Genomic DNA, 24,082 nt, shown 5'->3' with positions numbered 1-24,082 from the left:
TATTTATTGTACTATCATGATAGAACATCAGTAAATCTACTAGGTTTACATGGACATGGATTTTGGAGGGTATTTTTCTACAGAGTACAAAAAAGAGGCACAGATTGTTAGCCATGAAAGGCTCAAACACGATGAAATTTTAAAAAATATTTTGAAAATTATACTTCAGCATCTGTAATTCTGAGAAATTAAGAATATATAAGAGGCAAAAATTAAGATGTAGAGATGGAGGACATTAAACAATTAACATGGGACAGAATACGATAAAGAGAACCAAAAAGGAAAACTTTAAAAATACTTTTAACCTATTGGTCCAGGGACAGGGGTGGAGAGGCTGATGTATGCATAACATACAGTTTTGCAGGGGTTTTAGGAATTCTTTTTGTTGTTTTTTTTGGCTGCACCATGCAGCATGTAGGATCTTAGTTCCCTGGCCAGAGATGGAACCCACACCCCCTGCAGTCTGTAGCATCTGTCTATGCCAACCTCAAGAGTTCATAGAAATCTTTTTCTTAGGACACTGCGGTATCTTGACCATCACAATTATGACAAATCAGTATGAAGACATTCATAAGAGTAACATCTACCTGAGCGTACATAATTTCTTGCTGCTGCAAGGTTTCAAAGTCCAGTTTATGTAACTGATGGTTGAGGTGCTTTAGAGAAGAACGGGTTCCTTCAATTTCAGATACGAGAGCTTTTTCTTTCATTGTTTCAGTCTGTAATTCCTGAACTTTCTTAAATAACACATCTTTCACTATGTTCAACTGAACTTCTACTTCCTGATAATAAGAATAACAATGATTAATGTAATATAATACCTTTAAATGTTTTACTGAATGAATATTATAATTTAGGGGCTCATCAATGAACCCTTATTTTAGCCCTAGAGAGTATAAAGCCCTTCTTACAATTTCAACACATTCCCAACATTGCTTGTAGTCTACTCTCATCCACTATTCCTGTATCATATACCTTGATATGTCATTTACCCTGTGTCACCTTAGCCTTAGAACTTGACCATTTTTCACTGGTTTCTTTAGAATATAAAATACATTGAAGACATACAGCTTATAAGTTCCCAAAGTTTACTAAAGTCTTGAAAATGTTAAGGGAAGAACTCTCCCACCTTCTTTTCAGCACTATTCAGTGGTGAGCAGATAAATGCTTAACCACCAGGTTTGTAATAGATGGGAGGTTAGGAGGAAGAGGCTGATTTCCATAATTATTTATATTCCCACTAAGGCCAATTTCAAGCTACTCACATGATTCCTCTAAATTCAAAGCTGGGAAGAGATAGGCAGTTGCAGATCATTATGCAGTATATCTACTATACAGATATAAGAGTCGGACACAACTTGGTGATTAAACAACACCACTATACAGATATGATAGATGTTAGTAATTTTAAGTAACCTTAAAAGCATGCTGCTGCTGCTGAGTCGCTTCAGTCGTGTCCGACTCTGTGCAACCCCATAGATGGCAGACCAACAGGCTCCCCCGTCCCTGGGATTCTCCAGGCAAGAACACTGGAGTAGGTTGCCATTTCCTTCTCCAATGCGTGAAAGTGAAAATTGAAAGTGAAGTCACTCAGTCCTGTCCGACTCTTAGCAACCCCATGGACTGAAGCCTACCAGGCTCCTCTGTCCATGGGATTTTCCAGGCAAGACTACTGGAGTGGGGTGCCACTGCCTTCTCCAACCTTAAAAGCATAGACAACAGTAAAGTGTAGAAAACTAATTTAGAAGTGACATGTGCTGAGTACTTTTTACTTTGTTTTTAATATAATTTATTTAATTGTGAGTCTATATAATTTGATTTTTAATAGTAGCTACATTTAGCAGCTGACTTATAAAATTCCAGAAAATTTAACTATCAGCTTTTGTGAGCTGGTAAGCACTGGCACCAACACACTACTGGCACTATTCCTTACTCACATTTTGCCTGCAGCTGACTTCCCTACCTATGCAGCCCACTAGGAAACAGAAACCAGTACCCCAGTTTCACTTCTCCCGTCTCAAGAGGCAGGTCTGTCTTGACCTCAAAGTGTCACATTAATGTATTCTAGGCTTCAAATAGATCTCACCTGCCAAGATCTATTGAAAGCTCTCATTTTAGAATGTTGAAATAATTTCCCTCTGTCCTCTTATACACAGGTAAGCATATTTCTCTTTGGTCTCCAATGAACCTCAATATGTAACAAAAGAAGTCTGTGATTGGCACATGTGAATTTTCACAAATGAAGAAACCTAATAATCTGATATACAAGCTTATAAAATACATTGCTTTTCATATAATAGAAAATTTTCACTGGGTTCAGGACCTTCTCAATGACTGCCTGGCTGAGTTTTAAAGTCAGTGCTTGGTGGTAAATAAGTCAGCAAAACATATAGGGCTGAGATTTTTCCCAAACAAAAAAACAAAACCCCAAGAATACAGCCCTGCTCACACATGCGGCCAACCTTACTATTTATTAATTCAGCTAATTTCTTTTTAAATATCACTAGTTTTTAATTCTTTCTTCAGAAGGTTTATTTCATATAAAATTCACAGTCTTTAAGATTTCTAATAAGCTCCAATACTGTCCCATTTCATGTACTAACAGAAAATCATGCTTTCTGAGGGGAAACAGTCATAACATTTTTTTAAATAATGTTGTATGATTTGGACTCAAATACCACTCAAATCAAGATTGTTGCATGACGTTGTTACTCAGGATTTTAAACATACAACAGCACACTAAGGAAGCTGGATTCTATCCGAATATAAATGAAACCATACTTGAAACAGGCCTCTGCAAATGGGAGATTCTACAAGCACCTTGAGCTGCCCTTCCTTTTCCCCCATTAGACAAAAAAGAATAAAAGCAAGAAGTAGTGCCTACACAGTGCCTATGGTGATAGGTCACACAAATCATTTGGAGTTTTCAAAGAGGAAATAGCAAACTAGCCTATTCCAGTTCCTCAAAAATTGGCTTTAATGCTACCAGAGTGCCGAACAGATTTCGGTAGAAAGGGGGTGCCAGTGAAGTTAGTAAGGTGTTAGCATTTAGAAGCCCATTTACCAATAATGGTACCAAGCTGGGAGAGGTTAAAGAGACAGCAGATGCTGATGAAATATGTGTAATGAATGCAGACCACTGGGAGGGAATTGGATCACAAGCAAAAAATGATAGGCAGGTAGAAATCAGTTGTAAAACAAGGGCATTTTTCAAGATACATTTGCAATTTAAGAAAATACATGTGGATAGCAAACAGGGACAAGGACACAGTAGGCATTGGGAGGACATGGAATCTCAGAGGATCTACCTTTCAGAGATGACATCAAAGTTAAATGCTGGAAGTGAAGCAAATGGAGAATTAAGAGCTTAAAATAAAAAGAGGTTCAACAACTCAACAATCTAATTACAAATGTGATTACCTCAGAAATCACAGCTTTATTAAAAGCAGGACGAGCTCCTGCTCATCTGATCTCAAGAGTCTAATTTATTCACTATTACTAAATTTGCTGTAATTTTTTTAAAACTGAAACTAAATTTTACCTTCACACCTCTTTCTTCCTCCCTTAGCATGTCTTCCAAGTTGGTAGCTTTCTCCTCTACAGACATAGTTTTCTCAGTTATCTCCTTTAATTTTTTTCTTACAATCTGATTATGATTTTTAATTTTGCCTAACCTATAGAGAATTATGAGGAAAAAGCAGAAAACATGTCTAAAAGATATTTAATGCAAACAAACAAAAAACAGTTTATCCTAAGATTTCTTCATATAATGTGAAGCTTCTTTTGCCATAAACCTTTTAATACCAGCATATATTTAGTAGGTCATACAAATATTGCTCCTAAGGCTTTGTATTGAAAAACTCAGGAAAAATTGTTTAGGTTTAATAACTTAGTAGCTATAATTTTATAGTTATTGAACCAAAAAACCAATATTCAATAATTTTTCTAGAAATATTAAAAAACTACAAACATTCTTAGATATCTTTTTTCTTACCTTGCTGTTTCTTCATTAATGTCCATCTTTACTTTGGAAATATTTTTCCTCAGAGCTTCTAAATCACTGGAACTTCTATTCACAGTGGCTTTTAAAGAATCCAGCTATTTATTAGTTAACAGACAGAAATTATATATTTACTCTATATCTTATAATTCCATTTCTGAGAATTTTTATTCTGAACACATTCGTTTCTAACCTACATAACAGTGACAAACATAATAACCATGTTTCTGTAACATATTTAACAATTTTTCTTTTTGATCTGATAATAAATTTCAAATGAAAAAAAAAATTTCAAATGACTTATAAGATACTGACAAATTATAGAGATCTACATATATGAGTTAAAAGCACATAGAACAAAAGCTTCACAACATTGCATTTGGCAATGATTTCTTGGATATGACACCAAAGGCACAGACAATCAAAGAAAAATAGACAAGTTTGACTTCATTAAACTAAAAATTTTTGTACAGCAAAAGTAATATCAACAGAACAAAAAAGCAACACAAAGAATGAGGGGGAAGTAACTACAAATTATATATCTGATAAGGGACTAATATCCAGGATATATAGGGAACTTCTAAAATTCAACAACAACAACAAACAAGCCTGACTCAAAAATGGTCAAAGACCCTGAATAGATATTTCTGCAGAGAAGAGATACAAAAGGTAAATAAGCACATGAAAAAATGCTCAACATCATCAATCATTAGGTAAACAAAAATCAAAACTACATTGAAATACCATTTCACAACCATTAATACAGCTACCATCAAAAAAATCTCAAAATGAAAAGTGTGGATGAGGATGTGGAGAAATTGGAACCCTTGTGCACTGTTAGTGAAAATATCAAATAGTACTACCACTGTGTGGTAATTCTTCCAAAAATTAAAAATGTAATTATTGTTTGATCCAGCAATTCTGAGATAATTCTACACCCATGCTCACAGCAGCATTATTCATTATAGCCAAAACAGGAATGCAATCCAAGGTCATTGACAGGGGAATTGATAAGCAAAATATAGTATATACACACAATGGAATACTATTCAGCCTTAAAAAAACAAAATTTTGACATATGCTGTAACATGGATGACCCTTGAGGACATTATGCTAAGAAAAATAAGTGACATAGGCCAGCCAGGAAAAGACAAGTATTTTATGACTCCATTTATATGAGATACTTAGAGTAGCTAAAATTATAGAGACAGAATGTAGAATGGTGGTTTCCAGGGGCTGGGAGGACAGGGAAATGGGAAATTATTATTCAATGGGTACAGAGTTTCTGCTTTACAAGGAAAGAGTTATGAAGATGGTTGATAGTGATGGTTGTACAACATTAGCAATGTATTTAACACTAAACTGTCCATCTGAAGACAGTTAAGATGGTAAATTGTGTATGTATTTCACCACAATAAAAAAATTTTGAGAAAAAATGAAGTACGTTTACATGTTACAGCTTATAAGAACCTTGAAAACATTATGTAAGTAAAAAAAACCCTGACACAAAATGCATCATGTTGTATGATGTCCAAAATAGGTAAATCCACAGAGACAAAGTAGATCAGGAGTTGCCAGGGCCTGGGTGGGAGGAGGACAGGGACAGAAGGAAAGCCATTGCTAACGGGTATGAGATTTCTCTTTCAAAGACCAAAATACTCTAAAATTAGATAGTGATAATGGTTTCACAATTCTATAAAATACTAAAAATTATTGAATTGTATGCTTTAAGAGGGTGTATTTGATATGTGAATTCTATCTCAATAAATAAATTATAAATAAATGAATACCTGCATTTTTTTCTCCAACTGGTTTAAGCTTTAAAATTTTGGAGAATGAGTATTAGCAGTGACATTTAATTTATGTAAGAAATTCACTTTTTTGCTTTTGCAAGATCTTACTTATTCTCTTCAGATAGAAAAAACTTTCCTTCTTTATCAGAAATATAAAGTATAACAACTTATAAAATGAAATGCTCTGCAATGTTTCAAAAATTTCCCACCCAAATATCAGTAACTTCAGATAATATGGCCTCAAGGCACAAATTTCATAAAGATCCCTTTATTGCTAACTATGGGAATTGCTAACTCTACCCATGGAATAATCTAGTTGACATGTATGCTCAAAAGAAGAAAAGACCAAAGCAGAAGATTTTATTCTCTCTCTGTTTAAAGACATTATACCACTACATTGTCCCACTACTACACTGAAATGTTTTCCCTTAACAAGGTAAAACACTGAACTTCAACAGTAGTTTCTGCTAGAATTTGAGTGGTAAAACCACCATATACATGTGTCTCTGGAAAGACACTTCAAAATTTCACCAATGTCAATAATTCATCTTCACATTTATCCATTTTCCTTTATCTTATGATTTCCAGCCTAGACCTTTCAGAAGTCTTTTGCCTTGAGTCAATAACAAAACACCACGTGTGATAGGCAAGTTGAGCACTGCACAACACCAGGGGAACCCTTTATACCACCCATGATGTGAAGACAGCCCCCTGTTGCCTGTATCCAATCAAGGTTTCAATAGAAAGTGAAAGTGAAGTCACTTAGTTGTGTCCGATTCTTTACAACCCCATGGACTGTAGCCTACCAGGCTCCTTGGTCCATGGGATTTTCCAGGCAAGAATACTGGAGTGGGTTGTTGCCATTTCCTTCTCCAGGGGATCTTTCTGACCCAGGGATCGAACCCGTGTCTCCCTCATTGTAGGCAGACGCTTTACCATCTGAGCCACCAGGGAAGCCCTGCTGCTGCTGCTGCTAAGTCGCTTCAGTCGTGTCTGACTCTGTGAGACCCCAGAGACAGCAGCCCACCAGGCTCCCCTGTCCCTGGGATTCTCCAGGCAAGAACGCTGGAGTGGGTTGCCATTTCCTTCTCCAATGTATGAAAGTGAAAAGTGAAAGTGAAGTCTCTCAGTCGTGTCTGAGACCTAGACTCCTAGAGACCCCATGGACTGCAACCCACCAGGCTCCTCCATCCATGGGATTTTCCAGGCAAGAGTACTGGAGTGTATCCTAAGTTCAAGTTTCACAACAAGAAGGGATGTAACAAAAAGAACTAGAAGGCAGGTCCTTAACAAAGGAAAGCCTTTATGCTTATCTGTATAGTTAGTTGTTATAAACACACAAACCAGTCCTTTTAATTGACATACCTCATCCTTCAGCTGAATTCTATTAGCTTCATGACGTTGATATTCCGTTCTACATTTTAAAACTTTACGATCAGCAACAGAAATTTTTTTTTCATACTCTGTGTTATTCCCAATCTCATTTTCCAAAAACTTGATTTTTTCCTTAACCAGATTTTCTTTTTCTCTTATTTCCTGCTTTATCCTTGCTAATGCCTAGAATTTGAAATACATGTTAAATACATGTGTAATTAAAACTAAAAGGAATTCCGCTTTTATAGTACTTATTTTACCAAAATTTAAGGAGAGACTAATTTAAATGAATGAAATAAAATATTAGTACGCCACTAGTATCTATAAGCTCATATTTTTAAAGAACCCTATATTTTATTTCATCCATCTTGTACTTTGCTAAAGGGATAAGAAAAATGTCAGTCTTTCATCAAGAAAAGGTGACATCTAAAAAATAAAACAGTATTGAATAGTTTTCACATTTCAATGTAGTTTTCCAAGACCAGTGTAACAAGACCAGTTTTTTTTTTCATTTTTTGAGAATATTATTTTTGTTATTTGTTTCAATAGGAATATCTTCATCACTCAGGCTTCCTGCTGGTCATGGAGATACAAAATAACTAGAATATGCAACGTAATAACTGTGGTGTGGACAATGTACCATGGGAGCAAAAAGATGATGAAATCTACCCAAGAGAAATAATTAAAAGCATTACCTAAGAGGCTTCATTTGAGTCAGGCCTAAAAAGATAAGTGGGGATGCATAAATACTCTCACATGGTTAAAGTATAGGGTGGGAGGGCAAGGATGGAATGGGGGGATGTTAAGAAAGAGTGGATACAGATGACAGAGATGAAGGGTGGAAGGCAGAGGTTAGGGCCAAATGGTGAAGAATTCAACTTTTCCATTGCCACGTTAAGGAGAGTCAAGTTTTAAGCAATATGGAATAAAGATCTTAGAGTTGGGGAATAAAAAGATCATATGTGGTTTTTCAGGTGATTCTGATGACAGTATGTCAGATGAGTTGGAGAGAGAAGGAAAATTTACCCTAAGATATATTTCTTTCAAGTTTTCTGAAACAGAGTCTCACCAAACGACTAATCTCAGGAGACTGGGTCAGGGGAGGCTATGTTTCTGAAGTTGGTAAGTTTTAGAAATGGTACATGTAATATTGTACCTATTAGCATATTAAATCAATATACATCCAAAATTCACTGCATTTTAAAACACATTATAGATTTGTTTACTCTAGTATTCCCATCTATATAACAATTAATATTCTATAATTGTAACAGTCTATATCTCTACAGTGTCCATTCAACCAAAGGATAGGTTAAAACTTCCTAAATTTGTATGTGTCAAATAATTATTCTAGAATTCCCTGCTTTATATTAATTTTTCTACCACTTACTCAGAAGCTTTAATTCCTACATTATAGGCATTAACAGAGCAATCTATTCACAGTTAAGTTTTCATGTAGGTGATACCACAGATCAAAAACACCACAAATCAAGAGCTAGTTGTTAAACATTTAGAGGCATCCCACTACCTATGGAACCACTTCTGAGCACCCTCCCTAGTCTTTTTCAATACATATAGCCAGAAGATGTCACCCTGTGATTAAGGAATCACTGAGGATGTAACCAGAGAGCTATAGGCTGTGGATTCCACCAAACCAGCAGGCTGAGTAACTTTAGCTACAGGGTTGTATGAGCATTCAGATTATGGATTTGCAGTCTTAGATCTTAGTCTTAGATGTGATCTACACAGAGGAAGCAGTCAGGACTTGATGTTTGAAACCAGTATAAAGCAAGAAAGAGAAACCAACATTAGTAGCAAGAAATAAGAGGAACTCAGAGTTAAGATTGGTTCTTCCAACTCCCCTCTAAGGAGGCATAAGCCATTTTGTTGATAAAATGATTACTCACAGAAATTTAAAATACAGAAATCACATTTTCATATAAGTTACACGTAACAAGTAAACCACATCCAGATATCAGAATTCCAAACTTCCAGTGACCTGAATTGCTTGCCAAATGCCTTTCCATGGAGTATACTCAGAATGGAAGTTCGCACATTTCTCATGTGCCTTCTTTCCTCCTCAATTCCTTCTCCCTCCCCAACTTCCCTAATCTTCCCATTTTCACTCACCACTATTTCACTCTTTAATGACTTCCCCAAAAAGTTCTCCTAAATTACCTCTGAAAGGAGCAAAGGTAACACTAGACGGGTGTTTAATCAGCATGGTGTTCCTCCCCTTCAGAGCTTTTACCCCATTCTGGATGGTAACTCAGTTTCAAAAGGGACAATTTATTGCAGTCAGGGTTTCTTTCCTGACTCTCCATCCTTCTTTCTTGGCTACCCATGAGGCTCATTTCCCTACACCTTTTGATTCACACAGAAACAGCACACATGTTAAATCCAAGGCATCGTGGACAACCATGTATATATGAGTCAAGGCATTGGCTTTGCTGCAATAAAGTTGTCTGTCGATTTTCTCTTGTTTCACATTTCAGAGATATTAGAATCCAGTCTTTGGCATTATATACCATAAGTAAATAACCTTCATAAAATCACATTTCCAAATAGATATAGAACCAGCTTTAGAAAACATTTACCAAAACTATTAGATCATGCTACAAAAGTGACTTTAAAATAATAGTGTGATTTAATTTGAAATGAATGAGTTAAATACAAAAAGAGATAAATACAGCTGAAAGTTGCAAGAACCAAACAACCACTTTACCACGGCACAGTTATCGATGTCTTTATCTCTCTTCTGCATCTGTTCTATTGTGCTTTCCCACTGTAGAATGAGTTTTTGCCTTTCATTATGAATCTTTCGAAAATCTTGGGCAGCTTTATCCAATTCTAACTGTAAAATGAAGACCAAATAATATTTCTGTGAATTTAAGTGCTTTTGTGAACATCATTTTGACAATTAAAAAACAAAAATCTTTACTAAACCAACCTGTACACTTAGAGTCTCTGCAAATTCATTGTCAAGTACCTTTCTTCTCTGATTACATTCCACAGTCAGTCTTTCTAATTGCAGGGTCAGGGCCTACAATGTAGTTACATACAAAAATATTCATAATTATCATTTTACTAACATAAAAGCTGTTAGACAGCATATCTCACATTAATATTATATTATATATATGCAAAGAGTCGGACACAACTGAGCGACTGAACTGAACTGAACTGATACATTTACATATTATATGACACATATTCATTTGACATCTAAAATAACTCAAAATAATATATATATATTCTTTATCTTCTAACTTCAATGGAAATCCAATTGTTTCTAAAAAGACTTTTAATACTTTTTAAAATGAGTTAGAAAAAAAGATTAAACAATAAATTTTCATTTAAGGTTATTTAAACTAATGCATGCAGTTTTAACCTGTTAGAAAACAGAATGTTTCATGATACTAATATATCACCAGATTTAATTACAAGTAGATTTTTAAGTAGTGGTTATAATAATAATTATATTATTTAATATATTATAATATATTAAATAATCAATAGCACTATAGTCTCAAATCAGCAAAAATTATCTGTAATATTCAAACTATTACACAAAATAAGTTAAAATATTAACACATAGTTCTAGTACAAGACTTAATTTTCTGAAATGCATTTGAGAAACCTTCTCAATCAGGATTCTTAACCTGGAGTCCAAAGATCCTTAAATGGTCAAAGGACTTTAGAGGAGCTATAAAACTTGCATCAGGATTGTGTAAGTATTGGAGTACATTCATTTTTCTAGAGAGAGGATAATTGGCTTTATTAGACCCAAAATGTTTAAGCACTGCTTTAAAATTATAAGTCCAATTTAAATTACAGGTTGCTTTACTATAGATTTAGAGAAAATCTAACACTACAATGTATAACATCTCACCCTAATTTTATTATCATCTTGCTGAGCATACTTCTGAAGAGTGAGAGCATCACTATCTTTATGAGCTGATTCTTCCAGCCAGGCCTCCAATGCTTGCTGGTCCCAGTTCATTTGACATTTCAAACCATCCAATTTTTGAGTAGTTTTAAATATGGAATTCTAATTTTCAAAGAGAGGGAACAGGGAGAAATAACAAAACATTATTTACTATACAAACTAAAATAAAACATAATATTACATATTTAAAAGGAAGAAAGAAATCTTGTCTCTGTCTCCAGTCTCCAGATGTATACAATATATCATATTTAATTATATAACTATCATACTGGTATTTCAATTCTTTAGTTCCAAAATAGAGGGAAGTGATTATCAAATTGAGAACAATAGTTGAATCAAAGTTTATTTAAAAAGACATTAGGGTATCTCCCCTAGAGCAATCCCATTAGTCACTCTACCAAAACTACCCAAGCAGATATGAAATTATAATAAAAATAATGTGCCTCATATGCTAACTCAAGCCCAAGACAAGTTCTCTTCAGCCCCATTTCCAATCAGATTGCTGTCTCTAAAAGATCTAGTATATAGAAATTTTGGAAGCACATTTAATTAAAATGAATATAGTAATTAAGGAGATAAAATATTTTTCAATGTATTTAACAAATTTAGATTCATAAAAGAAAACAGATCAATATACAAACAAATACAAATTACCATGATAAAATAAGTATGTATGTGTATATATAGGATTCCCTGGTGGCTCAGATGGTAAAGAACATGCCTGCAATGCAGGAGACCCAGATGTGTATATATATATATATATGTATATATATATATGTATGTATATATGTATATATATGTGTATATACTTATTGTATGTGTATATATTTATGTATAATATTATATTTATTATATATGTATCAGATCAGATCAGTCGCTCAGTCGTGTCTGACTCTTTGCAACCCCTTGAATCGCAGCACGCCAGGCCTCCCTGTCCATCACCAACTCCCAGAGTTCACTCAGACTCACGTCCATCAAGTCAGTGATGCCATCCAGCCATCTCATCCTCTGTCGTCCCCATCTCCTCCTGCCCCCAATCCCTCCCAGCATCAGAGTCTTTTCCAATGAGTCAACTCTTCGCATAAGGTGGCCAAAGTACTGGAGTTTCAGCTTTAGCATCATGCTTTCCAAAGAAATCCCAGGGCTGATCTCCTTCAGAATGGATTGGTTGGATCTCCTTGCAGTCCAAGGGACTCTGAAGAGTCTTCTCCAACACCACAGTTCAAAAGTATCAATTCTTCCACGTTCAGCCTTCTTCACAGTCCAACTCTCACATCCATACATGACCACAGGAAAAACCATAGCCTTGACTAGACGAACCTTTGTTGGCAAAGTAATGTCTCTGCTTTTGAATATGCTATCTAGGTTGGTCATAACTTTCCTTCCAAGGAGTAAGCGTCTTTTAATTTCATGGCTGCAGTCACCATCTGCAGTGATTTTGGAACCCAGAAAAATAAAGTCTGACACTGTTTCCACTGTTTCCTCATCTATTTCCCATGAAGTGATGGGACCGGATAAGAATATATATATATTTCCATATATACAAATACATTTCCATAAGTATATGCATAAGTAAAGAGAAGAATTGAATTTGGAAAGCACTCCCAACCAAGTAACTAAAAGCTAAGGAAAAGAGAAAAACAGATCAGATTATAGTACTTTAATATTAGAGTCACAGGTTGATAATATGAAAGGTAAAAATTCTGACTGAAAAATGAAATTCAAAATTATAAGTGACTTTTTAAATGTAGATTTTTAAAATGTAACATTTATAAATAAATTATGCCTAGTATGGTGTAATAGGCAGACAGCAGGGTACCTCACATATTGTAAGGCTCAATGACTATTTGGTAAGTGAACACTGAGAAAATAAATGTAATATTCTATCACTGTTGATTTAAATCACAGCTCCATGTGACTTTCATTGTCCAAAAAACAACATAAGTAAATGTCAGGAAACTAAATGTCTTTCCCATACAGAAAAAAAAAAAAAATCAACGTTTATTTGCTGAAGGAAGAAGGAGCAATTGCACAAAATTTTAGGTAACAGTTCAACACATACTTCCTTATCATTCTTTTTTTCCCGTATTGAAGTTATCTCATTTTCCAGTCGTTGAATTTCATCCTTCACTCGTCCCAGTTCTCTTTCAGCAATCATCTTAAAATGTTCTTCACTTTCAATCTCATGATCCCTGGCTTTGCAAAGAGACTACAGAATAACATACAAAAGAGAAAGACTTTTTACATTTTAAAATTATAAAATAACTCTAAAACTAGACAAAAAATAACAAAGTTCCCTTTTGAAATGCTTAGATGACCTATTATTAATTCCACTCTCTGAAACTTGCACATTAGATTTTGTGATTCAGTGTAGGCAGTGCTGCTTACTAGTTGTGAGAAAGATAGTTCATGGAATGTGCTAGGAAAAAATATTGTCAGCAGTTTTATTTTGGTCTAGGGAAACTGTTGAAAACCAAAGTTTATATACTGAGACTTTAAAAGATATAATTCATTTATTTAAAAATAAGAAATTAATATTAAAATACTTAGGAAATGGTATGCTTATAAGAATTGACCACATATCCAATTAAGAGAAATACTTTTAAAATAATTATGTAAACAGTGATGGTTGTAAATATGCCTTAGAGTATGTTAACATACAATGATGCCTTTGTGTTGTTTTACTTAATAAAATTGTATTTGTTGCCTACTGATCTTTTAGGACTTCAAAATTATCACCAGTGGTATTGTTTTTACATTATTAAGGCTGTTAGTGTTGAAGGAAGTTTATTGTCTTTCATCTCTATTAGCCTACTTGAAGTTTGACTATAATGAAATACACCTTAAGACGATCTCTGCTTCTCAAATCCCCAACTCAGTGGTTTAGTAACTTGAGGAAAAGATGTTATCCTAAACTGTTTATAAATTACTAAATCACATCAGGATTCCAAAATCTTGGGATTGTTTTTAAAAGTTCAATAAATTTATAGCTTTCTAATGAGACTTGTAAAAACTCATGAAATAGTTACTTATCTATATTAATTATAAATTGGTATTAGAAACATGACTTGTTCAGTTTTAAGAATTACATATTTCTTCATAGAAACATAGATGTACTTAAAAAAAAAAAAGTTTGAACGAGAAGCTAGTAAAGTCTCCAATGCTGATTTACAGAACTTTTGGATTTTCTGGGCATCATCAGGGAAAGAGAGTCTTCACATGAATAGACTGTCCATAAAACAGATGCTTACTTAATTAATTACTCTAAGTTTTAATTTTTATTGTTTGTCCTAATATTTCTAAAATGCATTGTACTGTCCCTAGTCACCTGAGCTTCCTGAACATAAATTAACTTTTCTATTATCTCAGGATTGTTATTGTAAAATTCAGTCCTTAAACTATGCTAAAATATTGTGGTGTCCTTAGGACTACTGAAGTGTGTTGACAGTTTGCCTCCTCTCAAAATCACTCCAGGAAGTTGTGCTGAAGAATTTTAAAGTAGACAGAAACTCTATTATAATGTTTTATTAATCTGTTTCTACTTAGGCCATCACTTCTCTGCACTGCTGTCACTGCACCCTTCTCATATAATCAGCTGCCTAATATTATATCAGAGTGTCTGAATGATGATATCTCCTGATGAATTAATTGTTCCTTGAATTTGGTGGCAGTAGAGTTCCTAAAAATCTTTTTTTCTACCTACTTTCAGGTTTAAGCTTATGTTCATAATCATTTAGTTATGTGAAACTTTCTTATTATATCTCTAAAATCAAATCACAGATGTAAATGCAATGTGAAATGTTCCATGACTACACATGATACACTCAATGTGAATTTCAATCAGTATTGTACCTGGGTAAACAAGAACTCTTGCTTAACATTTTTGAAGTGAGAAGTCATAGCATTAATTCGATCTTCATAGTCACGGAGCTGATCTTGCATGCTTGACCTTTCATCTTGCAGCTTTGATAACTGTAAATAATAAATGCTATGATCAACCAAAGTCCTACTAAGTTTTTACCATATTAAAAATATAAAATCAAAAGAAAATAAAATTTTCATTTACTTTGCTTCTTTCAATATCCATTTGAATTTCTAAAATCTACTGATCTTTTAAATGTTATAAAATACTGTTGTGATTTAGAGATAGCTGTGGGAAAATTAGCACCATAATATGTGAACCGTGAACTTCCAGATGTTCCAGCTGGTTTTATAAAAAGGCAGAGGAAACAGATCAAATTGCCAACATCCACTGGATCATTGAAAAAGCAAGAGAGTTCCAGAAAAACATCTATTTCTGCTTTATTGACTATGCCAAAGCCTTTGACTGTGTGGATCACAATAAACGGTGGAAAATTCTGAAAGAGATGGGAATACCAGACCACCTGACCTGCCTCTTGAGAAACCTATATGCAGGTCAGGAAGCAACAGTTAGAACTGGACATGGAACAACAGACTGGTTCCAAATAGGAAAAGGAATATGTCAAGGCTATATTGTCACCTTGCTTATTTAACTTCTATGCAGAGTACATCATGAGAAACGCTGGGCTGGAAGAGGTACAAGCTGGAATCAAGATTGCCAGGAGAAATATCAATAACCTCAGATATGCAGATGACATGACCCTTATGGCAGAAAGTGAAGAGGAGAGTGAAAAAGTTGGCTTAAAGCTCAACATTCAGAAAACTAAGATCATGGCATCTGGTCCCATCACTTCATGGGAAATAGATGGGGAAACAGTGGAAAGTGTCAGACTTTACTTTTCTGGGCTCCAAAATCACTGAAGATGGTGATTGCAGCCATGAAATTAAAAGACACTTACTCCTTGGAAGGAAAGTTATGACCAACCTAGATAGCATATTCAAAAGCAGAGACATTACTTTGCCAACAAAGGTCCGTCTAGTCAAGGCTATGGTTTTTCCTGTGGTCATGTATGGATGTTAGAGTTGTGAAGAAAGCTGAGCGCCGAAGAATTGATGCTTTTGAACTGTGGTATTGGAGAAGACTCTTGAGAGTCCCTTGGACTGCAAGGAGATCCAACCAGTCCACTCTGAAGGAGATCAGCCCTGGGTGTTCATTGGAAGGAATGATGCTAAAGCTGAAACTCCAGTACTTTGGCCACCTCATGTGAAGAGTTGACTCATTGGAAAAGACTCTGATGCTGGGAGGGATTGGGGGCAGGAGGAGAAGGGGACGACAGAGGATGAGATGGCTGGATGGCATCACCGACTCGATGGACATGAATTTGAGTAAACTCTGGGAGTTGGTGATGGACAGGGAGGCCTGGCTGCTGTGATTCATGGGGTCACAAAGAGTCGGACATGACTGAGATACAGAACTGAACTGAAGAAGAGGAAGAAAGACCAGAACTCACTCTATCTTAGCCATGTGAGAACACAGCCAGAAGGCAGCCATCTACAGGCCAGAAAGAGGGCTCTCGCCCAATATATTCACCTAATATGGCACCCTGATATTGACTTCTAGCCCTCAAAATTTTGAGAAATAAATGTCTGTTTTTTATTGAGTCTATGTTGTTTCAGTATAGCAACCCAAGCTAAGACACTGATTTAAATATAAAGGAATTTAAAACTACAAGTTTTCTCTAAGATTTTTGCTGTTTTTCATTCCATGGACAGAGGAACCTGGTGGGCTACAGTCCATGAGGTCCAAAGAGCTGGACATGAATGAGAACACATGGATGTGGGTACAAAATAGTTTCCTTTTACTGTTTTCTAAAAGGTGATTTTTTTCACTTTCAATTTCTCTTTAATATAAAGCTATCCAGATGCTGAGGGGCAGGGAAGCCTGGCGTGCTACAATCCAAGGGGGGACAAAGAGTTGGACATGACTGGGTGACTGAACAACAACAACAATTCAGAATACATTTCTGAGAAACTTGCCTAAGCATTTAAGATGTCTATCTTAGTCAGCTCAGACTGCCATAACAAAAAATCATAGACTGGGTGGCTAAAACAATGGAAGTTTATTTCTCACGATTATGGAGGCTAGGAGGTCCAAGATCAAAGCACCAGTCAATTTGGTTTCACTGAAATTTTTCTTCCTGACTTGCAAATGACTGCCTTCTCACTGTGCCCTCACATGACAGAAAGAGCCCTGGTCTCTCTTTCTCTTCTTACAAGAGCACTAATCCCAGTGCAATCCCCTCTCCCCTATATCTTGTTGTCATTGTTCAGTGGCTCAGTTATGTCCAACTCTTTGCAACCCCATGGACTGCAGCATGTCAGGCTTCCCTGTCCTTCACGATCTCCCAGAGTTTGCTCAAACTCAAATCCATTGAGTTGATGATGCCATCCAACCATCTCAACCTCTGTTGTCCCCTTCTCCTCCTGCCCTCAATCTTTCCCAGTATCAGGGCATCGGGGTCTTTTCCAATGAATTGGCTCTTTGCATCCGGTGACCAAAGTATTGGAGCCCTCCCCGCCCATCTAGAACTCCCAAAGGCCCTACCTCTAAAGACCACGGTCTCTCTTACTCTTCTGATTGTTCAGTCATCCAGTCATGTCCATCTATTTGCAACCCCATGAACTGCAGCACACCAGGCTTCCCTGTCCCTCATCATCTCTCGGAGTTTGCCCAAACTCATATTCATTGTATCAGTGATGCCATCCTGGCATTTCACGCTCTGATACCCTCTTCTCCTTCTGCCCTCAATCTTTCCCAGCAACAGGGACTTTTCCTATGAATTGTCCATTCACATGAGATGACCAAAATACTGGAGCTTCAGCTTCAGCAACAGTCCTTCCAGTGAATATTCAGGGTTGATCTCCCTTAAGATTGACTGGTTTGATCTCCTTGCAGTCCAAGGGACGTATAAGAGTTTTCTCCAGTACCACAGTTTGAAGGTATCAATTCTTTGGCATTCTGCCTTCTTTATAGTTCAGTTTTCACAACCGTATGTGACCACTGGAAAGACCATAGCCTAGACTATACAGACCTTTGTCGGCAGAGTAATGTCTGTTTTTCAACACACCGTCTAGGTTTGTCACTGCTTTCCTGCCAAAAAGCAAACGTCTTCTGATTTCATGGCTGCAGTCACTGTCTGCAGTGATTTTGGAGCCCAAAAAGAGGAAATCTATCACTACTTCCACATTTTCCCCCTCTATTTGCCACGCAGTAATGGGGCCAGATGCCATGATCTTAGTTTTTTTAATATTTAGTCTTAAGCCAGCTTATCACTCTCCTCCTTCACCCTCATCAAGAGGCTCTTTAGTTCCTCTTTGCTTTCTGCCATCAGCACATATCTGAGGTTGTTGAGGTCCTGCTTATCTTGATTTCAGTTTATAATTCACCCAGCCCAGCATTTCTCATGATACGCTCAGCGTATAGGTTAAATAAACAGGTGACAGCAGACAGCCCTGTCGTACTTCTTTCTCAATCTTGAACCAATCAGTTGTTCCATACAGGGTGCTAACTGTTGCTTCTTGACCCACATACAGGTTCCTAAAGAGGTAGGTAAGATGGTCTGGTATTCCCATCTCTCTAAGAGCTTTCCACAGTTTGTCATGATCCATACAGTCAAAGGCTTTAGCATGGTCGATGAAATAGAGTTAGATGTTTTTCTGAAATTCCCTTGCTTTCTCTATAATCCAGCAAATGTTGGCAATTTGATTTCTAGTTCCTCTTCCTTTTCTAAACCCAACTTGGACATCTGGAAGTTCTTGGTTTGCATAATGCTGAAGCCCAGCCTGTAAGATTTTAAGCATGACCTTACTAGCATGGGAGATGAGTGCAATCGTCCGATGGTTAGCAGATTCTTTGATACTACCCTTCTGGTGATTGGCATGAGGATCAACCTTTTCCAGATCTCCTTCCTCTTTTTATAAGAACACTAATCCCAGTCCCCACCCCATCTAGACCACATCCAAACCTAATTGCCTCCCAAAGACCCCACCTCTAAAGACTATCACATTGGGAGTTAGGGCTTCAGCATATGAATTACTGAGAGAGGAACACAAACATTCAGTCCGTAATAATGGAGAGTAATCTTTTAAACTGTTTATTATTAATTCTGTTGGCTTATGATCAGAAAATGTGACTTATAAAATTTTTATCATTAATTTTTAATTGTTGTAAATACTTATAGCATAAAATTTACCATTTTAAACATTTTTCAGTGTATATTAAGTACAATGGCATTACGTATATCCACACATTGTACAACCATCACTACCATCCATTTCCAAAAACTTTTCATCCTTCCAAACTGAAATTCTGTATCCATTAAATACTAATCCCACATCTTTTTTACCTCCAGCCCCTGGAAATCACCATTCTAATTTATGTCTATGAATTTGACTATCTAGGTTACCTCATATAGGTGGAATCATACCTTTGGTAATCATATCTTACCAAACCATATCACGTATTTGTCCTTATGTGTCCAGCTTATTTCACTTAGCATACTGTATTTAAGGTTAATCGTTCATTTTTAGGTTTTTGCTCTGGTCTAGTAACATAATGTACCTTTGTAAATGTTTTATGAACATATTATACTTAAAGGATGTATGTTCTCTTTGTTTTTACTTTTGTTGTGTTATTCATATATTGTATATCTTTATTTTTGTCTATTGTGTGTGTGTGTGTGTGTGTGCGTATGTGCGCGCGCACGCTCAGTCACTCAGTCATGTCCCACTCTTTGTGACCACACAGACTGTAGCACACCAGGTTCCTTTGTCCACGGAATTTTTCCAGCAAGAATACTGGAACATGTTTTTATTTTCTACTCCGGAGATCTTCCCAACCCAGGGATCAAATCTGGGTTTCTTGTGTCTCCTGCACTGGCAGGCAGATTCTTTACCGCTGCGCCACCTGGAAGTCCAGATATTGAAGTACCTCACTGCATATTTTTGTCAAGGTCTACTAGCATTTATAATAGCTTTTACTATTATGTATTTGGCTGTTGTGTTGTTTGGTACTTTATCACTTTTCTTTGTCAATTATGACTTTTATCATTGCATAATTAACCCAAAACAAAAGAATCTGCTTTTCAAATTAAAGCATAATGATTAATTCTCCACAACTTGATAATTCCTTCCCCATAGAGCTCCCAAACAACATTTTACTGCCACTTTCTTAAATATAAAAGGATATGCAAGGATCACCAACTACTTATTGAAAACTTACATAATGTATGGGACATCAGGATAAAAAGATTCCAAAGAAAACAGATAATTCAGGACAAAAAAGACAAGAACTAAAGACACACACATACATACACACTTAGATTGTAATTGATAATATACTCCTAAAACAAGACCATGTGACACAAAAAAGCAACAAGCACATAACCTGAAAATTAAAAATATGATGATATAGTTGCCAAAATTAAAACTGCTATGTAAAGATGAAACAAAACTCTAAAAGCTTCCAGAAAATGAAAAAGTAAACTACAAAGAAATGGAAATGAATTTAAAAAAATAATACCTGAAAATCATTTTAATGTACGATTATTCACCATCAACACTGCTTGAAAGACAATAGGGCAAAATTCTTGATAAATTCTGTGGAAATTTTATTTTTAATCTAGGATTTTCTATCCAGCCAAATTACCATCAAATGTGAAGATAAATAAAAATATTTTCAGATTCAGAGTGTTTACCTCACATAGACACTTCTTAGGGAGACACAAGAAAGTAGTTCATCAAAATAAGGGAATGACTCAAGAACAAATGAAGATATATGATGTAGGAAATAGACCATCAACCAAGTAAAGGAATAAAGTGAATTCACAAGTTAACAGCTGGGAAATAGGCTTTTGGAAAAACAGTCCACTTTGGGAAACACAGGATTCCAGGAGGAAGTAGTAAGGCAGAGAGAGAGTATCCTGATGATCCGATACTATGATTTAAGGAATATAAAGTTAAAGCAGGCAGTGCAAGGAACCAGACAGGCAAAGCACAGACTGTGGGCCCTTTTTGAAACAATCACACATGAACAGTATCCAACCAGTCAAAAGATGAATCAAAAGTGAAAACTTCAAAATAAGATAAACTTAGTAAAGTAGCTGTATCAAAGACCATTAAATCATATTAAATATAAAATTAAGACTAAACACTTGTAGTAAATTAAGAGCATTGAATACAATGCAAATAAAATAAACCTTGATATATAAAAATAATAAAACCACTATTTTTAATGGAGAAAAGAAGGTAGCAGAAAGGGTAGGAGGGCTAATCTCTTCATTTCAAAGATGCAAAATGAAAGATCAGGGAGTCAACTCATACTGTCTACAAATGAAGCAAAGAAATTTTTAGAAACACTTAATTTAACCATTTCATTTTTTTAATTTAGTTTTTCTTAATGTTACAGAAATTTTTTTGCAACCACTATCTCTTATAACCAAGTAACACTCACTGATAGTCAACAATTTCTTTCATTTTCTCCTCTTAAACACAAGTAAAATTAAATTTCTATGCTAAAAATAGCACATAGGATCTTATTTTTATAATACTCCTGTCTTTTTTGTCTATATACCTGTAGATCATGATGTCTAGGATATTTGTTTAAGCCATGATAGTCACATCTATGGTCAACAGTGAGTATTCTGGGGAGAGAATATCTTGTATTTTTTATTTTATACCCTTTTCTTCTGTTTGAATATTTTAAACTTTCAAGAGTTGCTTTTTTAATATCAGAGTTTATTAGGTGACGTGATTGTGGTCCTCATTATTCTTTAATTGTTCTTTAATATTTTTAAAAATAGCTAATTCAAGTAATAAATATTTAAAATCCTGTAAGACATATTATGGCAATAATACCCAAAAAGAACATTTTAATGGAACTTAACCTATATTAATGTCCTTAGAGCAGTATAACAACCTTGTGAAATGATTATTTTACTTATCTCCAGTTTACATAAGAAGAAACTGACTCAATGCTGATATACAGGATCTGAACCCAGGACTGGATACTTATTAACATTATTATTCCTCAGTATTCAGTGCTAGATCTCTTATATTTCCTAATGTAGTTCTTCACTTAAAAAGCAAAATCTGAAACCATCTAGATAGATATAAGTAAATAAGTAATAATATTTTTAAAAATATATTTTCAAGAAGCAGAACGGAGGATTTTCATTTTCATTTCTCAGAGGAGATAAGACCTCGTCTTCCATTCTCTAAAGCAGTGTAAGCATCATAGGTTCTTCTTGGACTCTTTCACACAACACATTGCCATGTGATAGAACTTTAGACTGACTGCTCAAGGTCTTTAAAAGTTTCCTGATCTGGTTACAGTTTTTATTTTTAACAACTACCACGCTTTGGTTGCAAGCTGGTTAAAATACTCCTTTGTTGTTGTTTAGTCACCAAGTCCTGTCCAACTCTTTGCGACCCCCATGAACTACACCCACCAGGCTTCTCTGTCCACGGAAGGATTTCTCAGGCAAGAATACTGGAGTGGGTTGCTATTGCTTCTCCATGGGATCTTCTGGACCCAGGGATGGAACAGCCTCTCCTCCATTGGCAGGCGAATTCTTTACCGCTGAGCAACCAGGGAATCCCCCAAATACGCCCTTGTAACGTAAAATATTTTTATACCGTTCTGTGACAACTTAATCCTCACTTTGAAAAGCTGTAAACTGCACAATGTACATACTTACTAGAACATCCCTCTTGAAAACATCTCCTCGAATCACTTCAAATATCATAGGAAGAAACTCAAAAAGAAAAGTTAACCATACGTGTTTTGTTTGCAAACATCCGCAAATAACTGTTGCTACGCAAATCTCAGAAGTCACTTTGCAAACCGCGCTTAATTCTGAGGCAGGAAAAAGCCGGTGCTTTTTTCCTCTACTACTCAGGAGGTTGCAAATGAATGCAAGAAGTGGAAGAGAAGGGAGCAAAGATTCAAACTTTATAGTCGTGTATACCAATTATCATTTCAATGGATTGATTGATATCAACGCTTAGCAAGAACCGAAAAGGGCTAGCAGATGAGCAAAGAAAGAGATGGTACCGAAGAGGTAAACCGAGAAAAGATGGCATTAGGGAAGGAACGAGAGAAATAAAAGAGTTTGGGTATTTCTGCCAACCAGAAAAGTTCCCCCAAAGGCCCCCTCTCCCCTCGCCCGCCCACCTCGCCTTCTTCACCTGATCCTTACCTGCTCTTCCAGTGTCTTGTTCTCCTCGTTCGCCACCGGGATAGCGAACCCATCCTCCCAGCGCAGCTCCGCCAGGAATTCACTACTCATGATGACAAATAGATAGGGGACCTCAGAAAAAGTGCAGAAGAAAGAGCCACCTTCTCATTTCACCCGTGAGCGGCACCTGAGGCAACCCCAGGAAATCGCAAAGCTCCGGAGAAGTTGCTACTCGAGCTCTAGCAACCGTTTCGCGCCCTTAGTTACCAAACCGGAAGCGCTCACGTCCTGAGGCAAAACTTCCGGTCGAGAACACTGTCCCTGAATCCAGGGCAACTTTTTCTTCTTGAGCACCCAGGGAAGAGAATCAATTTACTCTTCCAGAGGTTCCTTCGGAGAAGGCAATGGCACCCCACTCCAGCACTCTTGCCTGGAAAATCCCATGGACGGAGGAGCCCGGTGGGCCGCAGTCCATGGGGTCGCTAAGAGTTGGACACGACTGAGCGACTTCACTTTCACTTTTCACTTTCATGCGTTGGAGAAGGAAATGGCAACCCACTCCAGTGTTTTTGCCTGGGGAATCCCATGGACAGGGGGAGCCTGTTGGGCTGCCGTCTATGGGGTCGCACAGAGTCGGACACGACTGAAGCGACTTAGCAGCAGCAGTAGCCGCAGAGTTTCCGTGGGGTTGCCAGGTGCCGGCATAACAGTCCTTCAACGTGCGGCTCGAGTCCCGGGGGCTGTAAACTCCGGCGCCTGCGGTCTCCCGGGGCCCGCAAGGCACGGATCCGCACTGCGCCAGGCGGCAGATGAAAGCTGACGAAAAGAATGTTCAAGTGGCGTTTAAGTTTCATTCGTAGGTGAAATC

The 24,082-nt window shown here is 36.4% G+C and overlaps 1 protein-coding gene across 1 annotated transcript in view; it reads right to left on the bottom strand.

Moving 5' to 3' along the window:
- CCDC39 (coiled-coil domain containing 39) overlaps positions 1 to 23,325 on the bottom strand; it is a 52,198-nt gene extending 28,873 nt beyond the window's left edge. Inside the window, exons 1-10 of the mRNA NM_001206056.1 lie at positions 23,236 to 23,325; positions 14,969 to 15,088; positions 13,179 to 13,325; positions 11,060 to 11,218; positions 10,118 to 10,210; positions 9,893 to 10,021; positions 7,159 to 7,350; positions 3,995 to 4,098; positions 3,542 to 3,674; positions 588 to 782 (exon numbers count right to left, since the gene is read on the bottom strand). Of these exons, the coding sequence (NP_001192985.1) occupies positions 588 to 782; positions 3,542 to 3,674; positions 3,995 to 4,098; positions 7,159 to 7,350; positions 9,893 to 10,021; positions 10,118 to 10,210; positions 11,060 to 11,218; positions 13,179 to 13,325; positions 14,969 to 15,088; positions 23,236 to 23,325 (1,362 nt within the window). The remainder of the gene's footprint in view (positions 1 to 587; positions 783 to 3,541; positions 3,675 to 3,994; positions 4,099 to 7,158; positions 7,351 to 9,892; positions 10,022 to 10,117; positions 10,211 to 11,059; positions 11,219 to 13,178; positions 13,326 to 14,968; positions 15,089 to 23,235) is intronic.
- Positions 23,326 to 24,082: the final 757 nt, after the last annotated feature.

The sequence above is a fragment of the Bos taurus genome, chromosome 1, assembly GCF_002263795.3.
Source record: "Bos taurus isolate L1 Dominette 01449 registration number 42190680 breed Hereford chromosome 1, ARS-UCD2.0, whole genome shotgun sequence".
Classification (NCBI taxonomy): Eukaryota; Metazoa; Chordata; class Mammalia; order Artiodactyla; family Bovidae; genus Bos; species Bos taurus.
Note: the sequence above shows the minus strand (reverse complement) of the source record. Positions and strands in the feature narration are given on the sequence as shown.